The 24,802-nt window shown below is 36.3% G+C and overlaps 1 protein-coding gene across 1 annotated transcript; it reads left to right on the forward strand.

Annotated features, from left to right (window-relative positions):
- The first annotated feature begins 1,162 nt into the window (after nucleotides 1-1,162).
- kif7 (kinesin family member 7) lies at nucleotides 1,163-24,775 on the forward strand. Its single transcript, XM_059526953.1, has 19 exons — nucleotides 1,163-1,293; nucleotides 2,374-2,745; nucleotides 4,467-4,667; nucleotides 7,214-7,601; nucleotides 8,540-9,080; nucleotides 9,243-9,386; nucleotides 11,443-11,640; nucleotides 14,611-14,756; nucleotides 14,847-14,977; nucleotides 15,093-15,254; nucleotides 15,935-16,137; nucleotides 16,530-16,727; nucleotides 17,602-17,727; nucleotides 18,152-18,328; nucleotides 18,421-18,636; nucleotides 21,005-21,211; nucleotides 21,665-21,863; nucleotides 22,915-23,076; nucleotides 24,075-24,775. The coding sequence occupies exons 2-19, from the start codon at nucleotides 2,418-2,420 to the stop codon at nucleotides 24,434-24,436; spliced, it is 4,089 nt and encodes a 1,362-aa protein (XP_059382936.1). The 5' UTR covers nucleotides 1,163-1,293; nucleotides 2,374-2,417; the 3' UTR covers nucleotides 24,437-24,775.
- The last annotated feature ends 27 nt before the right edge of the window (nucleotides 24,776-24,802 follow it).

Genomic DNA, 24,802 nt, shown 5'->3' on the forward strand with positions numbered 1-24,802 from the left:
TTCAAAATGTTTATGATGATTATCCAGGATTCTATTACATACAGAGAACATTTGTAAAAACTGGCATCCTAATTATTGTTTTTACTTTAAATAATGTGATATCCACTGTTGTTCACTCACTCTTATGTGTACTGTGTTCACTAAATAAATAAATAAAATAATTATGTCTCTTTTTTGTGCATTTGTCAGGGGATGTTGTTTAATGAAAACTGAGACTATAAACAATTGCATGTACAAATACATTATAAGATGCATTACTACAACATGTAAGATAAAATTCACATTTCACTGCTGGTTATATATGCTCTATATAATCATGTATGTGACGAATAAAAATCTTGAATCTTGAAATTACTTACACAGATACAGTTATGAAAGCCATTTGTTTCCTAACACCAAAAAATAGACTGAGGCTAGTAGACTGAGGGAGTAGTCTATCGGTTTAAGTCAAAAGTCGGATTATACAAATATGTTTTATATTTTAATCAGCCATTTAAAGTATATATATATATATATATATATATATATAAAATTTATTTATTTATTTTTTGCACCAAAGCAGGCATTTTATTTTTGTGTGTTTTGACTGTTTAGGCACCCACAAAAAGCCACATGTCGATTTTAATTTACATTTAGTCATTAAGCAGACGATTTTATCCAAAGCGACTTACAAATGAGGACAATGGAAGCAATCAAAATAAAAAAAAAAACAAAAAAAAACTTACCCCAGTAGGACAAATTCACTTGTTCATGTTTATTTCAAACTCCAAAATAATGTTTATTGTTTTTTTTTAAAGTAAAGAAATTGACTTTCAAATATAAACCTATATTTGCATAAATAATAAACAAACATGTCTGCAGTAGCCTATAAACTGTGACAACTAGCCCCAGTCTACCGTATAAGAGCATAGATGATAGTGTGGCTACAAATCACATACAGGCTGGAGTTGCAAACAAAAACAATTATATATATATATATATATATATATATTTCTTTTTTTCTTTTTCTTTTTAATCCTCCATATAGCAAATCTAAACTCAGTAGTACTTGTTAATGGTTCATTTTAACATAAAGATAATTTATCTTTAATTAAGTCAAAATGTTACAACAAAAACTAAACAAACACGCTACAGGTCAGATTTTACTCAGGCATTTGGGAAGCCGACTGAATGACATCACTGCCTCCTCTGCGCTCGTCGTGGTCTGGTTTGGATCCAGGGAATGGGAAATGGGAATGGCAGTGGGATGTGCCGGTGCCCTGCGAACTCGGATTTATGGACTCGGAAACAACAGTAAGTTTGAAAGTTATGAAAAACACTCAAAACTTTACATGACAGAATCGTTTGAGTGCGCGCGTGCTGAGTCTTGTAAGGCAAATCCACGCGTGCATATTTTGCTGAGCTTTGTGTCTATTGTGTGTCAATGAGTGTTTGAGAGATTTAAACTTTTAATGTGTTTGCTAGCGGCTAACTGTTGTAGCGGCTCGGCTAATCTGACTTTGGGAAAGAGTTCAACACATTCCTCTGCAGTTATGAACTCAATGAGGCTTTCTTTATCTCGTCATTGTTGTCATTTGTTGCTCTGCAAAAGTGTTTTGGAAATACTTAGCATGTTTAGCTTCGATCAGATTTAAACTTAACTAACGTTAGCCCTTTTGTCGGGGGCTGCGAGCATTAGTTGTTGGTTTATGGTTTATAGTTGTAATGTAGCTACTTTTAAAACTTGTTCTCAGTTCATGGGCGTTAACAATAACTGCACTTATTGTAATTTAAGAATAATTAAAACATAGTTTATAATAAATATTAGCACTGCTAGAGATTAAATATTCAGTCATGTTTAATATTCAGTTGGAATATCATAAGATCAATTTCCCTTTTTATTATTATTTTTTTTTGTGTGTACTTATTGTTTTATATCTTTAAAAATACATAATTTTTTTTTATTTATTGTGGTGTTTACCTTGGTTTCTTTTGTTTGCTTTTTGTTAACTTGTAATATTAACAACAATATTTTTTTTTTATTTGCAGTTATTTATCAGTTATTATTTTGTAAAGTGACTTTTTCATTTTATATTCATTATTCTTATTAATTTTTGAGTTGGTTTGATAGGTCTCTGCATTGTAAGAATAAAATCCTAACAAAAACTGAAAATGTCCTGGCAGAAAACTACCAGTGTTTATAGACATTTCCTTTAATCGTAAAACACAACACAATTTAATGCATAATTAAAAATACTGGATTGTCAAAAATCAGTGAAGAAAATTATTTATATTAGGATGGTACATTGGGCCGTATTTTTGTAGACTTAGATTGTGTCAGTGATGTTTTGCCCTGCTCTCTGTCTATCTATAACTGCTTTGTATTTCATTCAGTGACCATAGGAAACAGTATCAAAGCTCCACAAAAGTAATGAAGGATGTCTCCCAAAGGAGTCGGCCAAAGTAAGGTGGAGGAAACGGCTGTACAGGTTGCAGTCCGGGTGCGTCCACTGCTTCCCAAAGAGATTTTGCACAACCATGAGAGCTGTATTACTGCAGACCCAGAGGAGAAGAGGGTCACTCTGGGCAATGACCGCCACTTCCACTGTGACTTTGTCTTTGAGGAAAACTCCACGCAGGAAGATGTGTACACAGAGTGTGTTCAACCCCTCATCGAGGCCTTCTTTCATGGTTTCAATGCCACAGTTTTCGCCTATGGGCAGACAGGCTCGGGCAAAACCTACACCATTGGAGAAGCCAACATTTGTAAGCCTTTTACACATAAGTCAAACCATTTATTTATATAGCACTTTATAGGTGTGTGCAATATGGCAAAAATATCATATTACTATTTTTTTTTTTAGGAAGGACCACAATCTTATTAAAATTCTTTTTCAAGTCACTGTGCTGTAAAAACCAGGCCCTACAACTAATACAACTTGTTTTATATATATATATATATATATATATAACAAGTACTCAAACTTATTTAGGAAAGGTAAATGGTCAGAGCAGAGAAACAAATGACAAATTAAATAAACAGTGTTTTAAGTCTGTCTAACAATAGCTTATTGTAATCTAACAACAATAGAGGTTGTTTGATTCGCATTAATGACAGACAGCAGCAGGTTTATTAGGCTGCTGTCACTTTAAGATTTTTCCCAATCAAACGTATTTATGTGTATTTTTGTATGTTTTTGACTGTTTAGTCATGCACAGAAAGCTGCCTGTTGATTTGATTTTAATTTAAATTAAGTAATTTAGCAGACGATTTTATCCAAAGCGACTTACAAATGACGACAATGGAAGCAATCAAAATCAACAAAAGAGCAATGATATGCAATTGCTATAACAAGTCTCAGTTAGCCTAAGTCAAGTCACCTTTATTTATATAGCGCTTTAAACAAAATACATTGCGTCAAAGCAACTGAACAACATTCATTAAGAAAACAGTGTGTCAATAATGCAAAATGACAGTTAAAGGCAGTTCATCATTGAATTCAGTGATGTCATCTCTGTTCAGTTTAAATAGTGTCTGTGCATTTATTTGCAATCAAGTCAACGATATCGCTGTAGATGAAGTGTCCCCAAGTAAGCAAGCCAGAGGCGACAGCGGCAAGGAACCGAAACTCCATCGGTGACAGAAGGGAGAAAAAACATTGGGAGAAACCAGGCTCAGTTGGGGGGCCAGTTCTCCTCTGACCAGACGAAACCAGCAGTTCTCAATACACCTAACACAGTACACATACCAAGTTTTTTATATTATGTAATAAATAAAAATAAAACAGAATAGAAAAAAAATAGAGCAAGCTAGTGTTAGAGGCATTTTTTTAAAAATTTTTTTATTGTATAATAATAAAAAAAAGGCTAAAATGGACAAGTTTTTTTATAGAATAGATTTAGAATAGAGAGTGCTAGGACTTTAAATAAATCCTTTAACAACTTTGCACTTTACCTTCTCATTAATTCATGTTAATATCTTTAAAACTGAAAGATGTGTGGATATTTAAATTAAGACATAAATGGAACATGTTTGGTCACAATCTCTGTTATTTGTTAGAAAATCGTCAGATCGCCCACCCGCAGAGCTTTATACAATACAGATTGCTTCACATTAATAAACAGTGTTACAATGTTTTAATATTCATCAATATATAACAGAAGTGGAATGTTTTTCTTTCATTGGAGGTGTATTGAGTATTGTGACAGCTGATTTGTTGAGTAAACAGATCAAAAGCATGCCTGAGTTCAGTTCCTTACAGCATATTATTAATTGGCCTTCATCTAGACCAGGCATGATTCACAAGGCTAGTAAAGGCTTTGTCTGTGTCTTGTTAAAATGCTTCCACGGGTTTGCACATTCGTGCTGCCAACAACACCTCCCCCGGTTCATTTGCCACCGTTCCACTTGCAATCTGAGATCTTGCGTTTTAGCATTCTGCTTCATAGAGTTATTCATTAACCTGCTGTTGGTTTTTTGGCCCCAGCCACTTTTAGGGATGACGAACAGGGCATCATTCCCAGAGCCGTGGCTGAGATCTTCAAACTGCTGGATGAGAATGACCTCATTGACTTCTCTGTCCGAGTGTCGTACTTGGAGGTTTACAAAGAGGTCTTCAGAGACCTTTTGGAAGTTGAGGCGGCCAGTAAAGACATAAATATTCGAGAGGATGAAAAGGGCAACATAGGTAAGTTTGTGAGGGAAAACTGATGCCAAATTCTCCTCCAGTATAGAACAAGTAAGAAAATAAACTACTATTCGGTATTAAATGAGTCATCAGATACATCAAAACAGTGTTATCTTAAATATTTATAATTTAAAATAACTGTTTTCTATTTTAATACTTTTTAAAATCCTGTGAAAATTTCTGTGATTCCAAAGCTGAATTTTCAGGATCATGACTCCAGTCTTTAGGGTCACGTGATCCTTCAGAAATCATGTTAATATGCTGATTTAGTGCTCAAGAAACTGCAGTATCTTCTATTCTGTGCGCCTTATAATCCGGTGCGCCTTATATATGAAAACAGTTCTAAAATAGGCCATTTATTGAAGGTGCGCCTTATAGTGCGGAAAATAAGGTAATTCAACTCAAATTGTGAAATTTTTGTATTAAAGTAGTTTAAGTCTTTGGTTCTTTTAATTGTGATGATTTTGGTTCACATTTAACAAAACCCACCAATTCAATATCTCAACATACTAAAATATGGTGACATGCCAATCAGCTAATCAACTCAAAACAACTGCAGAGGTTTCCTGAGCCTTCAAAATGGTCTCTCAGTTTGGTTCACTAGGCGACACAGTCATGGGGAAGAATTGTCCAGAAGGCAATCATTGATATGCTTCACAAGGAGGGTAAGCCACAAACATTCAATGCCAACAAAGCTGGCTGTTCACAGAGTGCTGTATCTAAGCATGTTAACAGAAAGTTGTGTGGAAGAAGACGTACAACCAACCGAGAGAACCGCAGCCTTATGAGGATTGTCAAGCAAAATCATTTCAAGAATTTGGGTAAATTTCACAAGGAATAAACTGAGGCTGGGGTCAAGGCATACAGATGTGCCAAGGAATTTGCTGAACCACAGACAATGTCACAGACGTCATACCTGGGCTAAGGAGAAGAAGAACTAGACTGTTGCCCAGTGGTCCAAAGTCCTCTTTTCAGATGAGAGCAAATTTTTTATTTCATTTGGAAACCAAGGTCCTAGAGTCTGGAGGAAGGGTGGAGAAGCTCATAGCCCAAGTTGCTTGAAGTCCAGTGTTAAGTTTCCACAGTCTCTGATGATTTGGGGTGCAATGTCATCTGCTGGCGTTGGTCCATTGTGTTTTTTGAAAACCAAAGTCATTGCACACGTTTACCAAGAAATTTTGGAGCACTTCATGCTTCCTACTGCTGACCAGCTTTTTGAAGATGCTGATTTCATTTTCCAGCAGGATTTGGCACCTGACCACACTGCCAAAAGTTGGTTAAATGACCATGGTGTTGGTGTGCTTGACTGGTCAGCAGACTCACCAGACCTTAATCCAATAGAGTATCTATGGGCTATTGTCAAGAGGGAAATGAGAAACAAGAGACAAAAAAATGCAGATGAGCTGAAGGCCACTGTCAAAGAAACCTGGGCTTCCATACCACCTCAGCAGTGCCACAAACTGATCACCTCCATGCCACATCGAATTAAGGCAGTAATTAAAGCAAAAGAAGCCCCTACCAAGTATTGAGTACATGTACAGTCAATGAACATACTTTCCAAAAGGCCAACAATTCACTAAAAATGTTTTTTTTTTATTGGTCTTATGAAGTATTCTAATTTGTTGAGATAGTGAATTGGTGGATTTTTGTTAAATGTGAGCCAAAATCATCACAATTAAAAGAACCAAAGACTTAAACTACTTCAGTCTGTGTGCACTGGATTTATTTAATACACGAGTTTCATAATTTGAGTTGAATTACTGAAATAAATGAACTTTTCCATGACATTCTAATTTATTGAGATGCTCCTGTATTTCATATGATTAGCCATATTTAAGGTCGATAAAGGAGGCAAGCATTTGGATGTCCTGCCAGATGTACTGTATTACCACAGACCAGCCGTGTGACTTCACCTGTGGAATTTTTTTTTTCTTCCACTAAGCAACAAAAAAAAATGTTGGTCGACCAAGCCTCTTCTGGTCAACTAACGGTTAGTCAACTTTTAGGGGGCAGCCCTAATTATCAGTGTAAAAACAACCGTGTTGCTTCATATTTTTGTGGAAACTGATTTTTATTAATTTTTATTTATTCTTTTTCAGAATTCTTGGATGAATAGAAAATCAGCATTTATTTAAAATATAAATTGTAACATTAGATTTACTTTCAATTATGTGATGTGATGTAATGCATCTTTGCTGCATAAAACTATTAATTTCTTTAAAAAAAAATCAGTTGTCAATTAATGACTTTTTAAAAAAAAACCTCCATGTGCAATATTTTATTTTTTAAATTATTTGTGAATATTAAATTGCTATTTTGTTCTAAACAGTATAATCCTTTAACATTTTTATTAAGAATTTTTTACAATTGGTTTTAGACTAATCTGTTTATTAAGTCATTTTTGTGCTTTTTTTGTTTGTTTGTTTTTTTATAATACTTCAAAACTCTGTCTAGACAAGCTGACTAATCAGGAAGTTTTCAGAAAGTCTTTTTGTAGTATGTGACTGTTCAGGAAAAAGAAAGACATATTCTGTGTTTACCCACAGTGCTTTGCGGTGTAAAGGAATGTGAAGTGGAGGGACTTGATGAAGTGCTGAGTCTCTTAGAGTCAGGAAAGACGGCCCGTCACACTGGGGCCACCCAGATGAACCCCTACTCCAGTCGCTCTCACACCATCTTCACGGTGCTCATGGGACAGAGGCGTGGAGGTTCTCGAGCAGCGGCCGGGACTGTGCAGATCCTCTCTTCCAAATTTCATTTTGTGGACTTGGCTGGATCAGAGCGTATCCTCAAAACCGGGAACACTGGTGAACGGCTCAAAGAGAGCATTCAGATCAACAGTGGGCTTCTGGCTCTTGGAAATGTCATTGGAGCACTTGGGGACCCCAAAAGAAGAGGCACCCATATCCCATACAGGGATTCCAAAATCACCAGGTATTTTTACTCATTTAAAATAAAATGCTGATTATTACAGTATAATTGCAAGAAGATCTAGCCTTGATGGCTAGTATTTGCTAAAGCAAAAACCACTATTGCTATTGTTTACTCTTAAAGGCAAATATAATTTTAGTTTGGTGATTTTAGTGAAGCTTCAACAAAGTAAATCTTGTCTTTCTGATTTAAATTATATATTTTTATTTTTGTATAATCTTTATACATTGTTTATTCAGAGAAAGTAGTCTTAGATGCTAAAACCAAGTTACATTGACTTTTTTCTTTAGGACATTTTTAAATTGAGTGTGTGACATATTTTCAAACATTTTGGGTTTGTAAGATTTTTTTGATTTTTTTTTCTCTTATCATAAAATCTTATGCTCACCAAAGGTGCATTTATTTGTTTAAAAAGTCATTTATTTAAAATAAATCTTCTCTATTTTAATATATTTTAAAAATGTTTATTACCCAGATGTTCTGAGTAATTGCACAATACCTTAAAAAGGATCAAAGAATCCTGAAAAAAGTATTATGGTTTTCACAAAAATATTAAGCAGCAAAACAGATTTTAATATAGTCCTAGTTACTATTAGGAACTATTTCTTGAGTATCAAATCAGCATATTAGAAAAATCTCAGAAATATATATAGTTTTATAATATAATAGTGTTGACCAAATAAATACAGCCCGGATAAGTACATCACAATAATTATTTAAAAAACATAATCCAATTTTGCTGGCCACAATCTTTTGAACAGTAGTGTATATATTGTTAGTTTGTTGTGTGAAAAAGCTATTTTACCTTTTCCATCTCTGATTGAAATGCTGTTAGTGGTGTTTTTGTAGTCAAGTTTTGGAAAGAGGGAATGTGTGAAATTGCCTTGATATAGTTTAAAGGCTTTTAAGATGTGTCAATCTTGGTTGCATCTTGTTGTCAGGATCCTAAAGGACTCTCTTGGAGGCAACGCCAAAACCCTCATGATTGCCTGTGTAAGCCCTTCCTCCTCAGACTTTGATGAGAGCCTAAACACACTCAACTACGCCAAGCGGGCTCGTAACATCCAGAACCGGGCCACAGTCAACTGCCAGGGGGAACCAGACCGCATCGAGGGCCTTGAACTCCAGATCAAAGCGCTAAGACGAGCTCTTGAGAACCGCCAGCGCTCTGAAACCCGCATCATCGCTCGCTCTGACCCCGAGAAGAGACTTCGGCCCTTTGAGTTGGACACGAGGAAGCTGCAAGCAGAGAGCGCCCACTATAGGACTTGCACAGACTCGGCCTACAGGCTTTTAACGGAGCTGCTGAGTGAAGGAACCCTAAATGCAGGTCAGCTCCTGCGGGTGAAAGAGTGGCTTTGCGCAGTTGAGGAGGAACGCAGCGGTTTGACCTCAGCATCAGGGCTTGACAGCGGCATCGAGAGCAGCTCTACCGAGGACAGCACCGCGCTGAAAAGAGGGCGGGCGCCACTGAACAACCAGGTTGGCTGCATGCACATCCATTTTCACATATGAATATTTTATGTTTAACAATTCATCATAAAAAGGCAATAATGTGTGTTGTCAGGTCATTTTTCCTCAAGCATTAATTTTAGAGATGTCATGATGTGATTATCTGCATAATTCTTTTTATTTATGCCAAAGGATCCTGGCCATGTGAAAGAGGATTGGAGCGGAGACCGCCGGGACTACATTTCCCAGCTGCAAGCCCAGATACAGCGACTAGAGCAAGAAAACACAGACTTCTTAGCTGCCCTGGAAGATGCCATGGAACAATACAAACAACAGGTGAGGGAACTGAAGTCTCCACCAAATTCTTTGTGGTTTTAGATTTTGTGTTTCTGAATGAATTTAATTATGCTATATTTCAGAGTTGAAAATTAATGCATTCTTAAAAGTGGAAAAACTCAGTTTCTATAGTAAATATGTGTCTGATTGGGTTCTGCTTTAATTAGGTTCTCAAGATGGATCGTTTTCACAGACAGTAATGTTTCCAAAGTTATTAACATTATACATCTAGAAAAAAATACTCCATAATGCTCATGAACATTTTGGGGTTGGCAAGATTTTTATGCTCACCAAGGCTGCATTTATTTGCTAAAAATCAGCAGCCATTACTCCAGTCTTCAGTTTTTAATTAGAAAGTTCAAAAGAACAGTTTTTATTTTAAATTAATTTTTTGTAACCGTGTAAATGTTTAACTGTCACTTTTGATCAATTTAATGTGTTCTTACTACAAATTAATGCACAGTCCTTGTGAGTTTTTGTAACGCTGAATGATATAATAGAGATGCACTTGCAAAAACACTTAAATTAAGAGAGACCATGTTGTACTGATTATCTGAGCACTAATAATATCTATGTTAGAGTCCTGCACGGGTCCATTTTTGGAGACCTGCGCCCACCCGTACCCGCAAAGTTCAGCACCAGATCTGACCCGTAACCCGTGATAATATAAAAATTAAATCCGCACACGCCCAGACCCATTAATATTTGGCCCGTTACCTGATCCATGCCCGCATTAAATCACACATGCTAAAATCATTCCAATTAAAGTGCTTTATTTTTTATCTCGCACCTCTCTCAGCATCACGACAGTGTCATTAATGTGCTAATGAAACGAAAGTGCGCTTTGTTTTGCACCATTCAAGTAATCTACCATCGGCACCTAAATAGACTATGGAACCTGATAACTACATGCGAATAGGAAAAAAAAAGAACAAGAAAAAATGTACTCTGTCTGTCTATCTATTAGGGTTGTAACGGTTCACAAAATTCATGGTCGATATGACACTGTGGTATCATGGTTCGGTACAAGGGTAAGTGGTAAGTGGTTATATCGCAATGTTGGAAATATTTCTGTTTAAAACCAAGGCGAGCCAATGGATGTCACACACAAGCAACGTGCAAACTTTGTGCAAGAGTTATTCCAGTGAAAGTCTTAATCTCAGTTAATTCACTGTGCAGAAAGTAAAAATGGGGAACGACAGAGTAATGACGGAGCTTTCGGCATCTGACGCTTCATATTTTCATATTATAAAAATAAGTATGTAACAGACCTACATTATTTGGAAATGCTAAATATCTGAATATTGACAAAAGTTGATGTTTTTGACAGTATCTCTGGCTACCGTTGACACAAGATCATCGTCCATGATTTTAACGTGCCCCAGCAAGGGGAGGTAATCGTGGGGCAGACAGTGCGTTGCCTTTTACGTTGTTTGCGCTGCCTTGTTGAGCACAGTGTCACTGAGAACATTATATTTCACACACCTTAAGTTCTCTTATTTTCCAAATGTAATAGGATTAGTCCAACAAATAGAATTGTTCGGTTTGTAATGCGTACATTCTTTCATTGTTGTTATTTTTAAATAGACCATTAAAAAATACCTTAAACGTGTTAATAAAAAAAAGCTAAAAATATAAATATTACATGAAAAATGACATTTAGAAAGTTAGAGTGTTATTTTGGCAACTAACTGAAATAAAATAAGTGTAAGTTGATTTGATAATATGAATCTGTCTATCTGTCTGTCTATCTGTGTAATTTTTAACTAAAACCATTAAAAATCTATTTTGTTAATAAAAATTAAAAAAAGCTGTAAAAATAAACGTTAGATGAAAATCTTAAACTAATTTCAGCAAAAATAAAATCTATCTATCCATCTCCTTCAAATTTGTGAATTTTAGGAATCTCAAAATCCACCCATTTCAGCCACTTTTATACTAAATTCTAAATGGTCCACATCACTGGTTCAGTGCACACAAGACTTAAAACAACACTGGGGACATTTTTTGTGTTTTCCCCTGGTTGTAACCGGATGTTGTTTTCTTTTGTTCCTAGAGTGATAAGCTACAGGAGCAGCAGGATCTAATAGCGGAGCTTCACAGTCTGATAGCCCAGCCTGAAGGAGTGGGGCTGCTCCACCTGAAACAGAGACCTCACACGGCTCCTATCCACTCACTACTGCAGACTTCAGACACCGCCGGCCGCCTCACTCCTCCCTGCGACAGTGATGTGGGCAGAAGCTTCGCCAGACAGGTAATTGATATGTTTTGATTTGTCTCACAGCATCATCGACCACAAACACAAATCAAGTTTAATTCAAGATACAATCCACAGCTGCCGCCACCTGGGCTGAGCTGTTAGTAGTACACAAACATCTTCAAACACTTGCCACACACGCTGTGTAATTCAGTGTTTTGACTTCACCCATACTTTCAGATGCAAACAAATTCAGCTAATTGCCAATGTAAAGTTATGATGTCTTAACAGTCAATTATATACCCTAAACCCACTTTTAATGCTTGTTTTTTCAAGCCTGTTGTATAACAAGCTGGCATTTGATGTATTGTTTGGATACTGGGTTATTTATTAAAGCAATAAGCTATGAGCTGTGTGTTAAGCCTTGTTTGGGATGGCTCACCGCACACAAGAGATGTTTATACTTGACACACTCAATAACTGCACTATTCTCCAAAATGGCAGATGGCAGCCCAGAAAAAAATATCAGCTGAAACAGCAGTGAAGAAGCACCTTGCCAAATTTTACGTTTACCTAGCTAGGTATGACATTATTAGTTTTTTATTCATTTCAGATTCAAAAGGGGGATAAAACAGAAACACTCAACAACCAGCATTTACAGTGACTCTTCTCTGGTACACTGTACAAAATAGTCAAGATTACTTATTTACATCTACTGGTCGAAAGTTTGGGATCAGTAAGTCTTTTCAAAGAATACTTTTATTCAGCACAGACACGTTAAAGGGGTCATATGATGCAATGGAGTGTTAAAAGCTGTTTGTGCATATCTAAGATCTGTGAAGTTGCAAAGACTGAAGTCTCTAACCCAAAGATATAATTCTTTATAAAAGTTAAGGCTTGTCCACGCTTTCCTAAAATGCCTCGTTTAAACACACCCCCACATATCTACATCACTGGGTTGGAAGATTTGCATAACAACACTCAAATGTTTCCGCAATGAAAGGTGTAACTGATTCTCACTATAGTATTGTTGCTGGCTAATCACAATGCACTGGATAGTAGGGATGCAACGGTACCATCTTTTCAGAAGCGATCTGATACCGAAAATTCGGAGTATCTGCCGATACCGATCCAATCCAATAGCAGCGCAGTTTTTTTAAAACAGTTTACATTTTTAAACAGTGTAGAACTTCTATACTTCTCTGTGTTGACCTGATCATCACTCTTTTGTGTGTTAAACACAGTCTACTACATATAGACAAATTCATTTTAATGAAAAAAAAACTATTATAAACTAGGTTAGTGGATAATTCATCAGCGAAAGAACTATAAATTCTAGAAAAATCATGGGTGCACAATAATTTTATAAAAACTAGTGAAATATTTTATGAATAAGTCTAAAATCTGGTCAAATGTTACACATTGCTCTTTGTATTGTTGTAAATACATTCATGAAAAAATAAGTATATACATTTATATAGAAATATAAAAGACGTTTATTTTAAATGTATAGCACAGTCATAAAGGCAGCAACATATTATAGATATGACAAAACAAGAAAGACTATTAATAATCATTTCGCAGAAAAGTATTATAATACTAAAGGCATCAATACAGAGCTTCACAGAGAGCTTATGCACATCCCGTGCATAGAATGATGAGTTTGAAACCACACAGAGACACAGTGTGCAGGCTGCTCAGCCCTCCGAGTCCACATTGAACAGTTAGTACAACACACAAGCTTACCGCCTCGTGTTCATCATCAGTTCTCTCTTCACAGTGGTTCAGTAAGTGTACTTTCTGAGTAAATTAATTACTCCGGGATATTGGTTAATTTTGACTCGAGTGACAGCCACGTTAAAAAAGTAAATAACTGAAGTAATTTGTGGATTAATGCTTACTTGGAGACATTCCAAGTACTTTCGAAATGATTTAGTCCGATTTGGTGTACTGGTTCAACAAGTTCACTAAGAAGAACCAGTTAAATTGAACGATTCGTTCGCGAACCGGACGAAATCTGTGCGTTAGTTTAATGAGCATTTTCTTTGAACATTTTTAAACCTCAGTTGCTGTGCGCTCTTGAAGAGAGTTTCATCGTTCTGACTGTAGTAACCAAAGGCACACAGTTTGATTGCTGAATAGAGGATGACAGACAGCCGCAGCGGAAAGAAGAGTTTATGTGAACTTGAATTTAATGACTTCTATATTAATTTGTACCTCACATAGAACTATGCAACAGCTTCAGAACACTTGAAATATGTCCACGAAAACGTTTTGGTGCTTTATAATGTTTTTGTGCCTTTCGTGGGGCTCAACAATAACACAAAATAGTACACACACAATAGTGGATATGGATCGGTCTCGTCTGACCGATACACGATCCGTGGAAAATTGCCAGTATTAGACCCGATACCGATCATGAGTATCGGATCAATGCATTCCTACTGGATAGCTGGCCAGTCAGAGCACTTATTTTTAACATCGTCATGATCAAGTGACAACAAACAGCTTTTCCCCTTCTACAAAAAAAGTTCAAATAAATGCATCTTCAGATGAACCATTTTGTTTTCACAAAAAAGTGAAACAGCACAACTGTTTTCAACATTGATAATAATAAGTAATGTGTCTTGAGCAGCAAATTAGCATATAAGAATGATTTCTGAAGGATCATGTGACACTGAAGACTGGAGTAATGATACTGAAAATTTAGCTTTGCATCACAGGAATAAATTGCATTTATTTTATAAATTACATAACGTTTTTCTGCCAAATAATATTGTTCACTAGCATTATTATCGGTGAAATTGTTAATTGGGGTCAATTGGGTGCCCTAACAACCCTAAACACTTCAAATTATTAGAGCTTTCTTGTTTGGTTAAAGACTGAAAAATATATACCAAATACTTTTTGAAATCCATGAGGAAAATAATAATAAATATCTTGTGCTTTTTATGGGATCGATTCGTACAATATGTAGTCAGAACCATTATAATGCATTTTTTTCACCTTTATGTGAACTGTTTTTAGGTTGAAATGTGTGCGTCAGTAGACAACTGCTCATTTTCAGACCAGACCCAGTGGGAAAGCAGACGAGACGCTTACTATGAAACCTCTGGGAAAGGATTGAACCGAAATGAAGATGGCCAAGTTCAAACCACCAGAGATAAACGGAAGTATGCAAAATTAAAATAATCTAGTTCTAATAAAAAGGTTAATTGAGAATAAATGTCTAATCTATTCAGCATTGCCATTATTCTCGGCAGATCCATCAATGTAACCTGGACGAAGAAAGATGCTCCATTGCTCCAAGGGTCTTGTGCTGGGAACAGGGCAACCCTGTCTCAGGCATTTGGACTCGGTCATCCTCTGGGTGTACAATGCAACAGACGTACATGTGAGTTAAACGTCCTTGAAAACATTTGGCAAGGGTCTCTGTGTTTGATGGCCCACATTAGTTTCTTTCCAATATTCAGTCAGTCAGCTTTGATTTGTTTTGATTGATTCTCCAGCTGACACCAGCATTGGCGAGAGCTCGGTGTGGGAGAGTGTGAGAGGTTTTGGAGGCGAGTTCTGCTCAGAGAGAGGGCTTCTGCAGGCACAGCAGAAGATCAGAGAGCTCTCCATCACCATCCGTATGAAGGAGGAACTCATTAAAGAGCTGGTCAAGACAGGTGAGGCTGTTGAGAAAACCTGCTGGTCACTAAAATAAAAGGCAGTGTTAAAACAAAACTAAAGTATCTGTTGTATAGAGTACTGGCTCAAATATCTGAAAATGTTTGTGTGCTGTTTTTATGATAAATACGTTAATTACCACTCTTCTGTGTCACATGATCCTTCAGAAATCATTCTAATATGCTGATTTGCTGCTCAAGAAACATTTCTTATTATTATTAATGCTGAAAACAGTTGTCCTGCTTTGTATTTTTTCAGGATTCTTTGATGACTAGAAAGTTCAAAAGAACAACATTTATATAAAAAAAATGTTTACTCTCACTTTTGATCAATTTATTGTTTTCTTTATGAATAAAAGTAGCACTTTATTTTACAGTCCTGTATCTTATGTACATACTACGTGCTTTTTAATTTTTATAATTACAATAACTAGATACTAACCCAGAACCTACCTCTAAACCTAACCCTACCCCATGTAGTTACCTTTTATTACAGAACGTTCTTAGGTATGTACACTGTGAATACACTGTAAGTACACATGCTGTAAAATAAAATGCAACAAAAAAAATCTTACTGACCCCTAAGTTATGAGTTTATAATTATCAGTGTTTTTTTTTTTTTTGTGGTTTACAAATCTGTCTGTTCTCTTAAAATGATCCTGTCCTCTCTTTCTCTCTAGGTAAGGATGCCCAGGCCATGAACAGGCAGTACAGTCGTAAGATCTCTGAGCTGGAAGCAGAGGCGGAGCAGGCCCGTGTGGAGCTCACAGAGGCACAAAAGCAGCTGCAGGACCTGGAGGTTCAGGGCAGCCGTGACGCTGCTGACCGCTCCAAAGCTCAAGAGTGCAGGAGGAAAATCGCAGCTGCGCAGAGCAAAGTTCAGGTCTGTGTCTGGCAGCTTTGGCTTGCCGAAAGGCATCATTATGGAAATCCCATTTGAGTGGCGTTTCTCTAGAACAGTTTTAGGGGTTGTCACCACACCAAAATTTCTGTATTTTGAATATCACAGAAAGAATTGACCAAATAAAATTACTAAAATGACATTTGAAACAGGCCTTACTCAGAATTTACTAATATTTATTAAAATAGTGACTTTAAGGTTTATTGTTTGTGAAGAATCTTCAAAGAAATAAAGAAATGTTCCTTTTTTAGTAAATATTTAAGAACTCTATCCATTTATAATACTAATTCTGTAGATGGTGGCAATACAAGTTAATTTGCAAAACTAGATTCCTGCAGTATATATGTAGCTCTTCACAGGTGCTGTGTTTTCAGGTGTTGAAGCAGAAGCAGCGGGACACTGTGCAGCTGGCCTCCCTGTCTGCGCAGAGCGAGCGGCGCGTGCAGGAACTCGAGAGGAACGTGCAGAACATGAAGCAGCAGCAGGACCTCCTGCAGCGCCGCCTGCGAGAGGAGAGCCAGCAGAAGAGACGGCTGGAGAGTGAGATGCAGAAAGGAAAGCACAGAGTCAAGGTTAGCCAAGTGTTGCATTCAGCAATTTTTTTATCAGCACAGGTGGGAAACGAAGCCTGAGAGAAATCAACAGTATAAATGGAATTAAAAGAGAAATGTGTAATTTATGCTTCACTAGCAGTGGATTTGCAGAAATAATGATTGTTTCCAGACAGAGGCTGTGGTTGCTGTTGTTCCTGATGTAATAAATACTGGATACAAGTGTTTGAGGTCAGAAAGAAATTTAGACTTTTTTCCCAGTAAGGATGCATTAAATTAATCAAGAAATGACAGTGAATACATTTCAAATTCGAATAATGCTGGTCATGTGAAGGTTTTTTTTTTATTATTATATCAAAGAACCCTAAAAAAGTATCAAAAATAATAAACAGCACAACTTTTTTCAACATTGATAATAAATGTTGTCACTGAAGACTGAAATAATCAACTTTTTTCATCACAAAAATAAATTCCATTTTAATACTGAAATGGGAAGCTGTTATTTTTACTGTATTTTTGAGCAAATAAAAGGATCTTTGGCGAGCATAAGAGACTTGAACAGTAGTGTATAAAATATAACACATTAAATGTGCTTACACATTTTCCTCATAAAGTATAAAATGTAGCTATTTTCTGTCTTGTTTGCTTCAGATCACGTCTTTCTTTATATGGTGCTGCTACTGTTGCAGAAATTACACATTTCATGTTTTTTTTGGAGTGTTCATCACAGTTTTTTTTTTTTTCAGGAAACTGTTCTGTTCTGTAAGGGCCAACATTAGTCATCTGCGTTTTTGTATTCTGAACAATAATCTACAGCAAAACCTCAGCCTCTCAGTTATTCTTGTCATTCAATAGAGAATAATTTTCCAAACAGCCTCTTTCTCTTTCCTCGAAGGAACTGGAGATAAAGAACGAACAGCAGCAGAAAATTCTGAGGATTAAGACGGAGGAAATCGCTGCCTTCCAGCGCCAGAGGAGAAGTGGAAGTAACGGCTCGGTCGTATCACTAGAGGAACAGCAGGTGGGTTGAGACAGAGAAACGAAATCGTGCTCCTTTTCATCATGCCCTCCCCTCAGCTATTACCCAGCAATAAAATATTATTTTTAGATCTGTTTACTCCGTCACAGTGTTTAATAGTTTGACTGACGTTTGGCTAAGGGTACATTTCAGTAGCTTGTTTCAACATGTTCAGGGTTCAGTTTGCTGGCAAAATTCCCTCTCAGCCTGGTATTGTTATATTCTTTATTTATGTTGGTGCAATGCATTTGCTTTTTCCAAGGTCATGTTTGTGGGTTTGATTCCCAAGGAATTAACATATAGTTCAAATGTAAACCTTGAATTCAGTTCCACTTTGGATAAAAGCATCTGATGAATACATTCCAAATTTATTGAGCACATAATTTATATGTAAATAATTGCATTAAAATTTTCTGTGGTTGAGCAGAAGATAGAGGAGCAGAAACGCTGGCTTGATGAGGAAATGGAGAAGGTTCTGGAACAACGACGTGGACTTGAAGACCTGGAAGGAGAACTGACCAAGAGAGAAGAGATTTTAGCCAAAAAGGAGGCCTTGCTCTTGGAACGCAGTGACCTGGAATCCAAAAAACTTCGCTCTAGTCAAGTCTGTAAAAACATTGTGGCTTTGCTTTGTCCTATTATCCCCACCCCATTATGAGTCTTTACAAGTTGTGGCATGGTCTGTTTTCTCTGCAGGCTCTTAGTAAAGACCTGTTGACCTTGTCGAGCCGAATCGAGTCTCTGGAACGGGAGCTGACTGAGAGGAACGGTCTGCTGCGCAGTAGCAGTGCTCAGGACTCCCAGCAGATCAGACAGGAGATTTCCAACCTCCGGCAGGAGAAGGAGCTGCATCTCAAACAGAGGGTAGAGCTGGACGACAAACTGAGACAGGGCAACCTGCTCTCTCCTGAGGTAAAATCTTAAGTCTTAACTTTCAAAACTGAACCATGTCTTTACAAGACACGCAGCAACAGCTTGAGACACTCTACACTGGACATGACAAAGTGACCATTACAAATTCAGCACAAGCATTTGGAGTATGTCAGAAATAGAACATGGCATCAACAGTATGTTGCACCACATCCAGTGTAAACCAAATCATTATTTATTGTCTTTTTCATTGTCCAGTGTAGACAGGGCCAGCGCGTGCCTATAGGCGAACTAGGCAGCCGCCTAGGGCGGCAAGAGAGAAAGAAGGCAAAAGAGAGAGAGAGAAAGAGAGAATTATTAATTTATTTGTTTGTTTTACATTAGGTTACAATTATCGCACTTATATCAACAACAAAAAATTTCCCCACTCCATTAGTATAAATTTAAATTAACTTAAAATTTTGAATAAAAATTTCCGCCCGACCGCACCCGATTAGTACTTTATTGCGTGCAAATTATTTTAATGTATATTCCAAAAATTGTCAAAACTAATAAAATTATCTGGTCATGAGTACAAAAGATGACAGCTTTTAAATGAGCAAGCACTGGAGAAACAAAGAGGCTCCAAAAATGCATCGCCTCCGTTCCGTGGAAGAGCGCTTTTCGCTGCTTCTAGACCATGGGCGTGTATTTAGATTTTTATATGACATCGCATCTCTTAAAGAAAAGGAGAATACAACAGTTCTTCAGGATTGCTTAAGGCTGGAAAAGGCCCTGACTCATGGAGACTCGCGGGATGTTGAAGAATGAATTGTTTGGAAAGACTGTTTTGTGGAGACCCCTGGCCTGGTTGTTGGATCTAAACCACTGGATGCGCTCAAATTCATCTGTGAAAAAGGGATGGAATTAATTTTTCCAAATGTTTTTGTAGCATTGAGAGTGCTTCTCACTCTTCCCGTCACTGTGAGCTCTGGAGAACGCAGTTTCTCAACGCTTAAACTGATTAAAAATGATCTCCGAAGTACAAGTTAAACTAGAGGACGCAATCAAAGCGTTTGCCGCTGCGAAAGCCCGCCACGAACGCATCTGAAATGTAGGCTATTAGTTGTGTGTTTTGTGTGTATCAGTCAAGAAAAAAACTAAACCTCCAGTACTTAAGTATGAAAAAAAATCTTCTGAAAAAATGCTTACACGTTTTTTTTTTAGTGTAATTTTATAGAATTTTTTTTTTTTTATTATTTGTTTACATGCATCTTAAGTATACCTAAGTGTGAGTGTGAGGTGGGGGCGGCACGATCGTGCTCTGCCTAGAGCGGCATTTGAGCTTGAGCCCTGAGTGTAGACACACTCTTAAAAATAAAGGTTCTTTATTGGCATCAATGATCCTCTTAAGAACCTTGAACATCAATGGAATCTTCAAATTCAGAAAAGGTCCTTATAGTCGGAAAAAGTTTCTTTAGATTTTTTTTTTTTTTAAATGTTCTTCAAAAGGAATTATTTTAGGAACTGTTTACTGGAAAGTTCTTTTGGGAACTAAAAATGTTTCTTCTATGGCATCACTGCCAAAACACCCTTTTGGAACCTTAATTTTTAAGAGTGCACAGTGTTAGAATTTCCCAGCTAACATTGTTTTAATTCATCAGAATGTAGAATTTTGGGAGTGTAGACAATTTCACATGCACAAAACCTAATTCATGTGCACAAAACATTTTATATATTTCAATTCAATTTAATATTTTATATATATATATATATATATATATATATATGTATATGTATATATATATATATATATGTGTGTGTGTATATGTACGTGTATTTATATATATATATATATATATATATATATATATATATATATATATATATGTATATGTATATATATATATATATATGTGTGTGTGTATGTGTATTTATATATATATATATATATAGTATTTATATATATATATATATATATATATATATATATATATATTTACTTATATGTATTTATATAATCCCAAAAAGTATATTCATAAAATGTTTGCACACTTTAAAAATAAAAAAACACCTTGAAGTATATGAAGGATTTTTCATATTTGATATTTCTCAGTTTTTTTTTAGTATGACTAATAAGACATTGATTGTGTTTAATTGGGGTTAGAATTAAACTCTGCAGGACAGTGGCCCTCCAGGAGCAGGCTTGGACATCTCTGCTTTAGGCAGCTGGAATCAACAGATTTCACAGAAAAATAATGTACAGTTGCTGTTTAAGATGCTGCTTTAAAAGTTTTAAGAATTCTAAATTTTTTAATTCTGCAGTTAGAATATCATAACCACATGTGTGCCTTAGAATGTTAGTATTCTAAAACTGCATGATGCTCATATTAATTTTTTTAAAGCTGCACTGTCCTCTTTTAAACATCAGGAAGAACGAACACTGTTCCAGCTGGACGAGGCCATCGAGGCTCTGGATGCAGCAATAGAGTACAAAAACGAGGCTATCACCCAGAGACAGAGGCAGCTGCGGGCATCGGGCAGCATGCTCACCCAGTGGGAGATGAACCTGATGGCCAAACTCAGCTACCTGTCTGCCTCTGAAACTAGAGCTCTGCTTTGTAAATACTTTGATAAGGTCAGACACCATCTGAGTTTCCTCCAGTGATCTCTTTTGTGAAGTTATAGGGTGACACTTTAGTGTGTTTTATTCAAAGACGTGCAATCTATTATCAGTTGGCAAAGCATCGTAATGCAGCACCAAATCCCTGTTAAACAATAACAACACTTGCACGTCTGTGTTTATCACAGCCACACGTTAGCTTCTAGTCTGTGTGGTCACATTTACTCTGTTTTGGCAAATGTAGACACAGTTTTTAACACCACACGTTTTCTCACATTATTTCCATATTCATGCTGCCATTTAATAGCTTTTTAACACGTTAGGGAAAGGCAAAGACTTGTGTAATTGTGTGATTTTGTAACGCCATGCATTGTGAGAAGCAAGTAAATTGAAATATTTATTTATTCACTTGACCTTCAGCTTCAGCTAAGAATGTGACCGTTATGACGCTTTGTGTGTTTTGCAAAGGTCGTGTCACTTCGTGAGGAGGAGCGCAGGCTGCAGATGGCTCTAGCTGAGCTGGAGCTGAGAGTCGAGGAGCAGCAGAACTTGGTTGAGTGGTTGGAAGCAGCTCTGGAAAGACAGCAGCTCGAGGCAGACCGTAGACTCACACAGCAGCAGAAGGAACATGAGAGAAACATCCAGCTGCTGCTGCAGCAGTGCCGAGGTTAGAGTTCTGAGACTACTGCAGTTTTCATGGATAGTTCACCCAAAAAGGAATACTTTCATCATTTACTCACCCTCATGTTGTTGCAAACCTATAAGACTTAACACAAATTAAGATATTTTTAAGTAAACCTAAAAGGTTTCTGTCCCTCTTGAAAATCCAGGTAGCCTAATAAATGTGTCAAAAAGTGAATCAGGTGTTATAATCCTGATCCAACTGAGGAGGTACAATCACTTAATTTGATGTAGAGATTTAATTTAGGCTCTTATTTACATCTGAACAATGATCGACAGATACATTGAGCACATCACATTTGGCAAACATACCAGATGTAAATAAAAGCCTAAATTAAATCTGTTCATTATATAAACTGATCGTATCTCTTGACAAGTCATGATATTAAAGGGATAGTTCACCCAAAAATGAAAATGTGATGTTTATCTGCTCACCCCCAGAGCATCCAAGATTTAGGTGACTTTGTTTCTTCAGTAGAACACAAACAGAGATTTTGAACACAAACCATTGCAGTCTCTTTTTGTGTTCTACTGAAGAAACAAAGTCACCTTAATCTTGGATGCTCTGGGGGTGAGCAGATAAACATCACATTTTCATTTTTGGGTGAAATATCCCTTTAAAACTGCTCGATTCATATGGATTCTTTTTCACTTTTATGAAATTTTGGGTCTTTTAAGTTTTAGTTACCTGGACTTTCAGTTAAGGGATAGAAACCTCTCAGGTTACATTAAAAAATATATTACTTTGTGTTTCATAGATTCAAAGTCTGAATGTGAGTAAATGACATTTTAATAAAATGTTAAATATTAGGCACATTCACCTTTAAGCACATTCACTAGATTTTATTTGTCATTATTTATCCTTAGTTATAGAGCATAGCCGGTGTAATGTAATTCAGTGCAAAATGAGACTTTAGAACCTATCTATGTTTTTTTAAAGCAGCTATGGCATGTTAAAAATGAGGCAATATCATCCATGAATTCACAAATCATTATAAACTTGTAAGGTGAACGTATTGGCAATTTATTGTTTCCAGAGCAAATGGATGAGGGTTTGGCTGGTAGACAGCGGCAGTATGAGGGATTGATCCACAGCCTCAGCAAAGAGCTCAACTTCTGCAAAATGGCCAATCAGGAGCTGAACACCAAACTAAGGGAAATGTGTGGCCCTGTAAATCATGCTGGAGAACAAAGCAAAGGTGAGAACTGCTGTCACTCAATAACAATGATTTTTTTTTAATATTCAGTGTTTTACATTTTTATTTTTCTGTGGAAGAAATTAAATTCTAAGAGTTTCCAGTTTTTTTTATGTATAAAGTAGTGCTGTCAAACGATTTATTGCGATTAATCAACTACAAAATAAAAGCTTTTGTTTGCATAATATATGTTTGTGTTTTGTGTATATTTATTTTGTGTGTATGTGTGTATATATATACACATATACACACACACACACACATGCAGTACATATTCTGAAAATATTTACATGTATTTGCATGTCTATTTATATTAATATAATTATATTATAAATAAATATAATATAATATATAAACATTTTTCTGAAATATACATGCATGTGTATTTATATATACATAAATATACACAGTTCACACATATTCTGTAAACAAAAACTTATTTTGGATGCAATTAATCATTTGACAGCAATAGAATAAATAAAATGAACTGCTTTCTTCATTACTTCTTGTAGTTTTTATCTTTTGTTATTCTGAAATATATATATTTTTGTAAATGAATCACAGCATGTCTGAGCTTCTTTTTTGCACTTAATGGAAGTGGATTTATACTGTCAAAGATGAAAAAAGCATAATTGAAGAATAGTTCATTTGAGATCATTTGTGCATCGTATTTAAATCTTATGAAGTCAGTATGTGAGGAACAGACTGATATTTAAGACATTATCCCGGCCATCTAGAACCAGAGTTCAAAGATCTCATTTATGCTTGTGTTTAGTTATACAATCATGCCTTAGACATGACATGGATGGTTTGATAGTGTTTCAAGGAAAAAATATTGGTTGTGTCATGATCACTTGCAGTGCATTTGAAAATGTGACTGCAAATCTAAGGGTAAAGAAAATAATATGGGGCTGGAATGACATTTTTGTCTGACTTTTTGCTTTTAATGTGCCAGGGGCTCATTTTTTGTTTTTCAGTGTTTTTTTTACACCTTTTCTCAGGTCCAAACTGTGACAGTCGGCTTTTGAGCGGGTTCCAGGGCAGACTTCCTGAAGATGCCAAATCTACACTTGATACAGAGAGAGTTCAGAAGTCAAGAGAAGAGATGCGAGAGCTGGTACATGCCCCTCTTCCACCAACATGGAGGCGCTCTTCACTCCCCACGGAGGACCAGTACAGCATGGAGGAGCTCAGGCAGAGAGCAGCTTGTGAACTGCCAAATAACAGGATTATTCAGCCTGGTATGAATTCCACATACTGGAACGGGACAAGAGCACGGAGAGAATTAAGGAGATTGAGCCTCAACACAGGACCACTTCATTCCAGTTCAGCAATAATTGATGTTCGGAGAAATCCGGTGTAGTTTGTACAGTTAGTATCCTCAGTATATTGTACCAGTGATCCACTGTTTTCAGAATATCCTTCTTTTTATTGATAAAGATTACTCATTGTTTATTTTTCCTTCTTCGTTGTCAGTCGTCCTTGGAATGTACTTTTGATTCATTTGGTCACATTTCAAGCACTTTTTTTTATTCAACTGTTGCAGGTTTCTGACACTCTCGGACACATTTTTAGTTAATGTAAAAGGGCTTTTTATTCATAAACAATGAAATAAAAATGCCTTGACAGAAAAAAAATCCTTAACCAGATCATATTTTATTAAAAAACGAAAAATAAATAAAATAGCATTACTAAGAAGCAATATTATTAATATTTGTGTACTTTTGAA

Source organism: Carassius carassius, chromosome 3, assembly GCF_963082965.1.
Source record: "Carassius carassius chromosome 3, fCarCar2.1, whole genome shotgun sequence".
Taxonomy (NCBI): domain Eukaryota; kingdom Metazoa; phylum Chordata; class Actinopteri; order Cypriniformes; family Cyprinidae; genus Carassius; species Carassius carassius.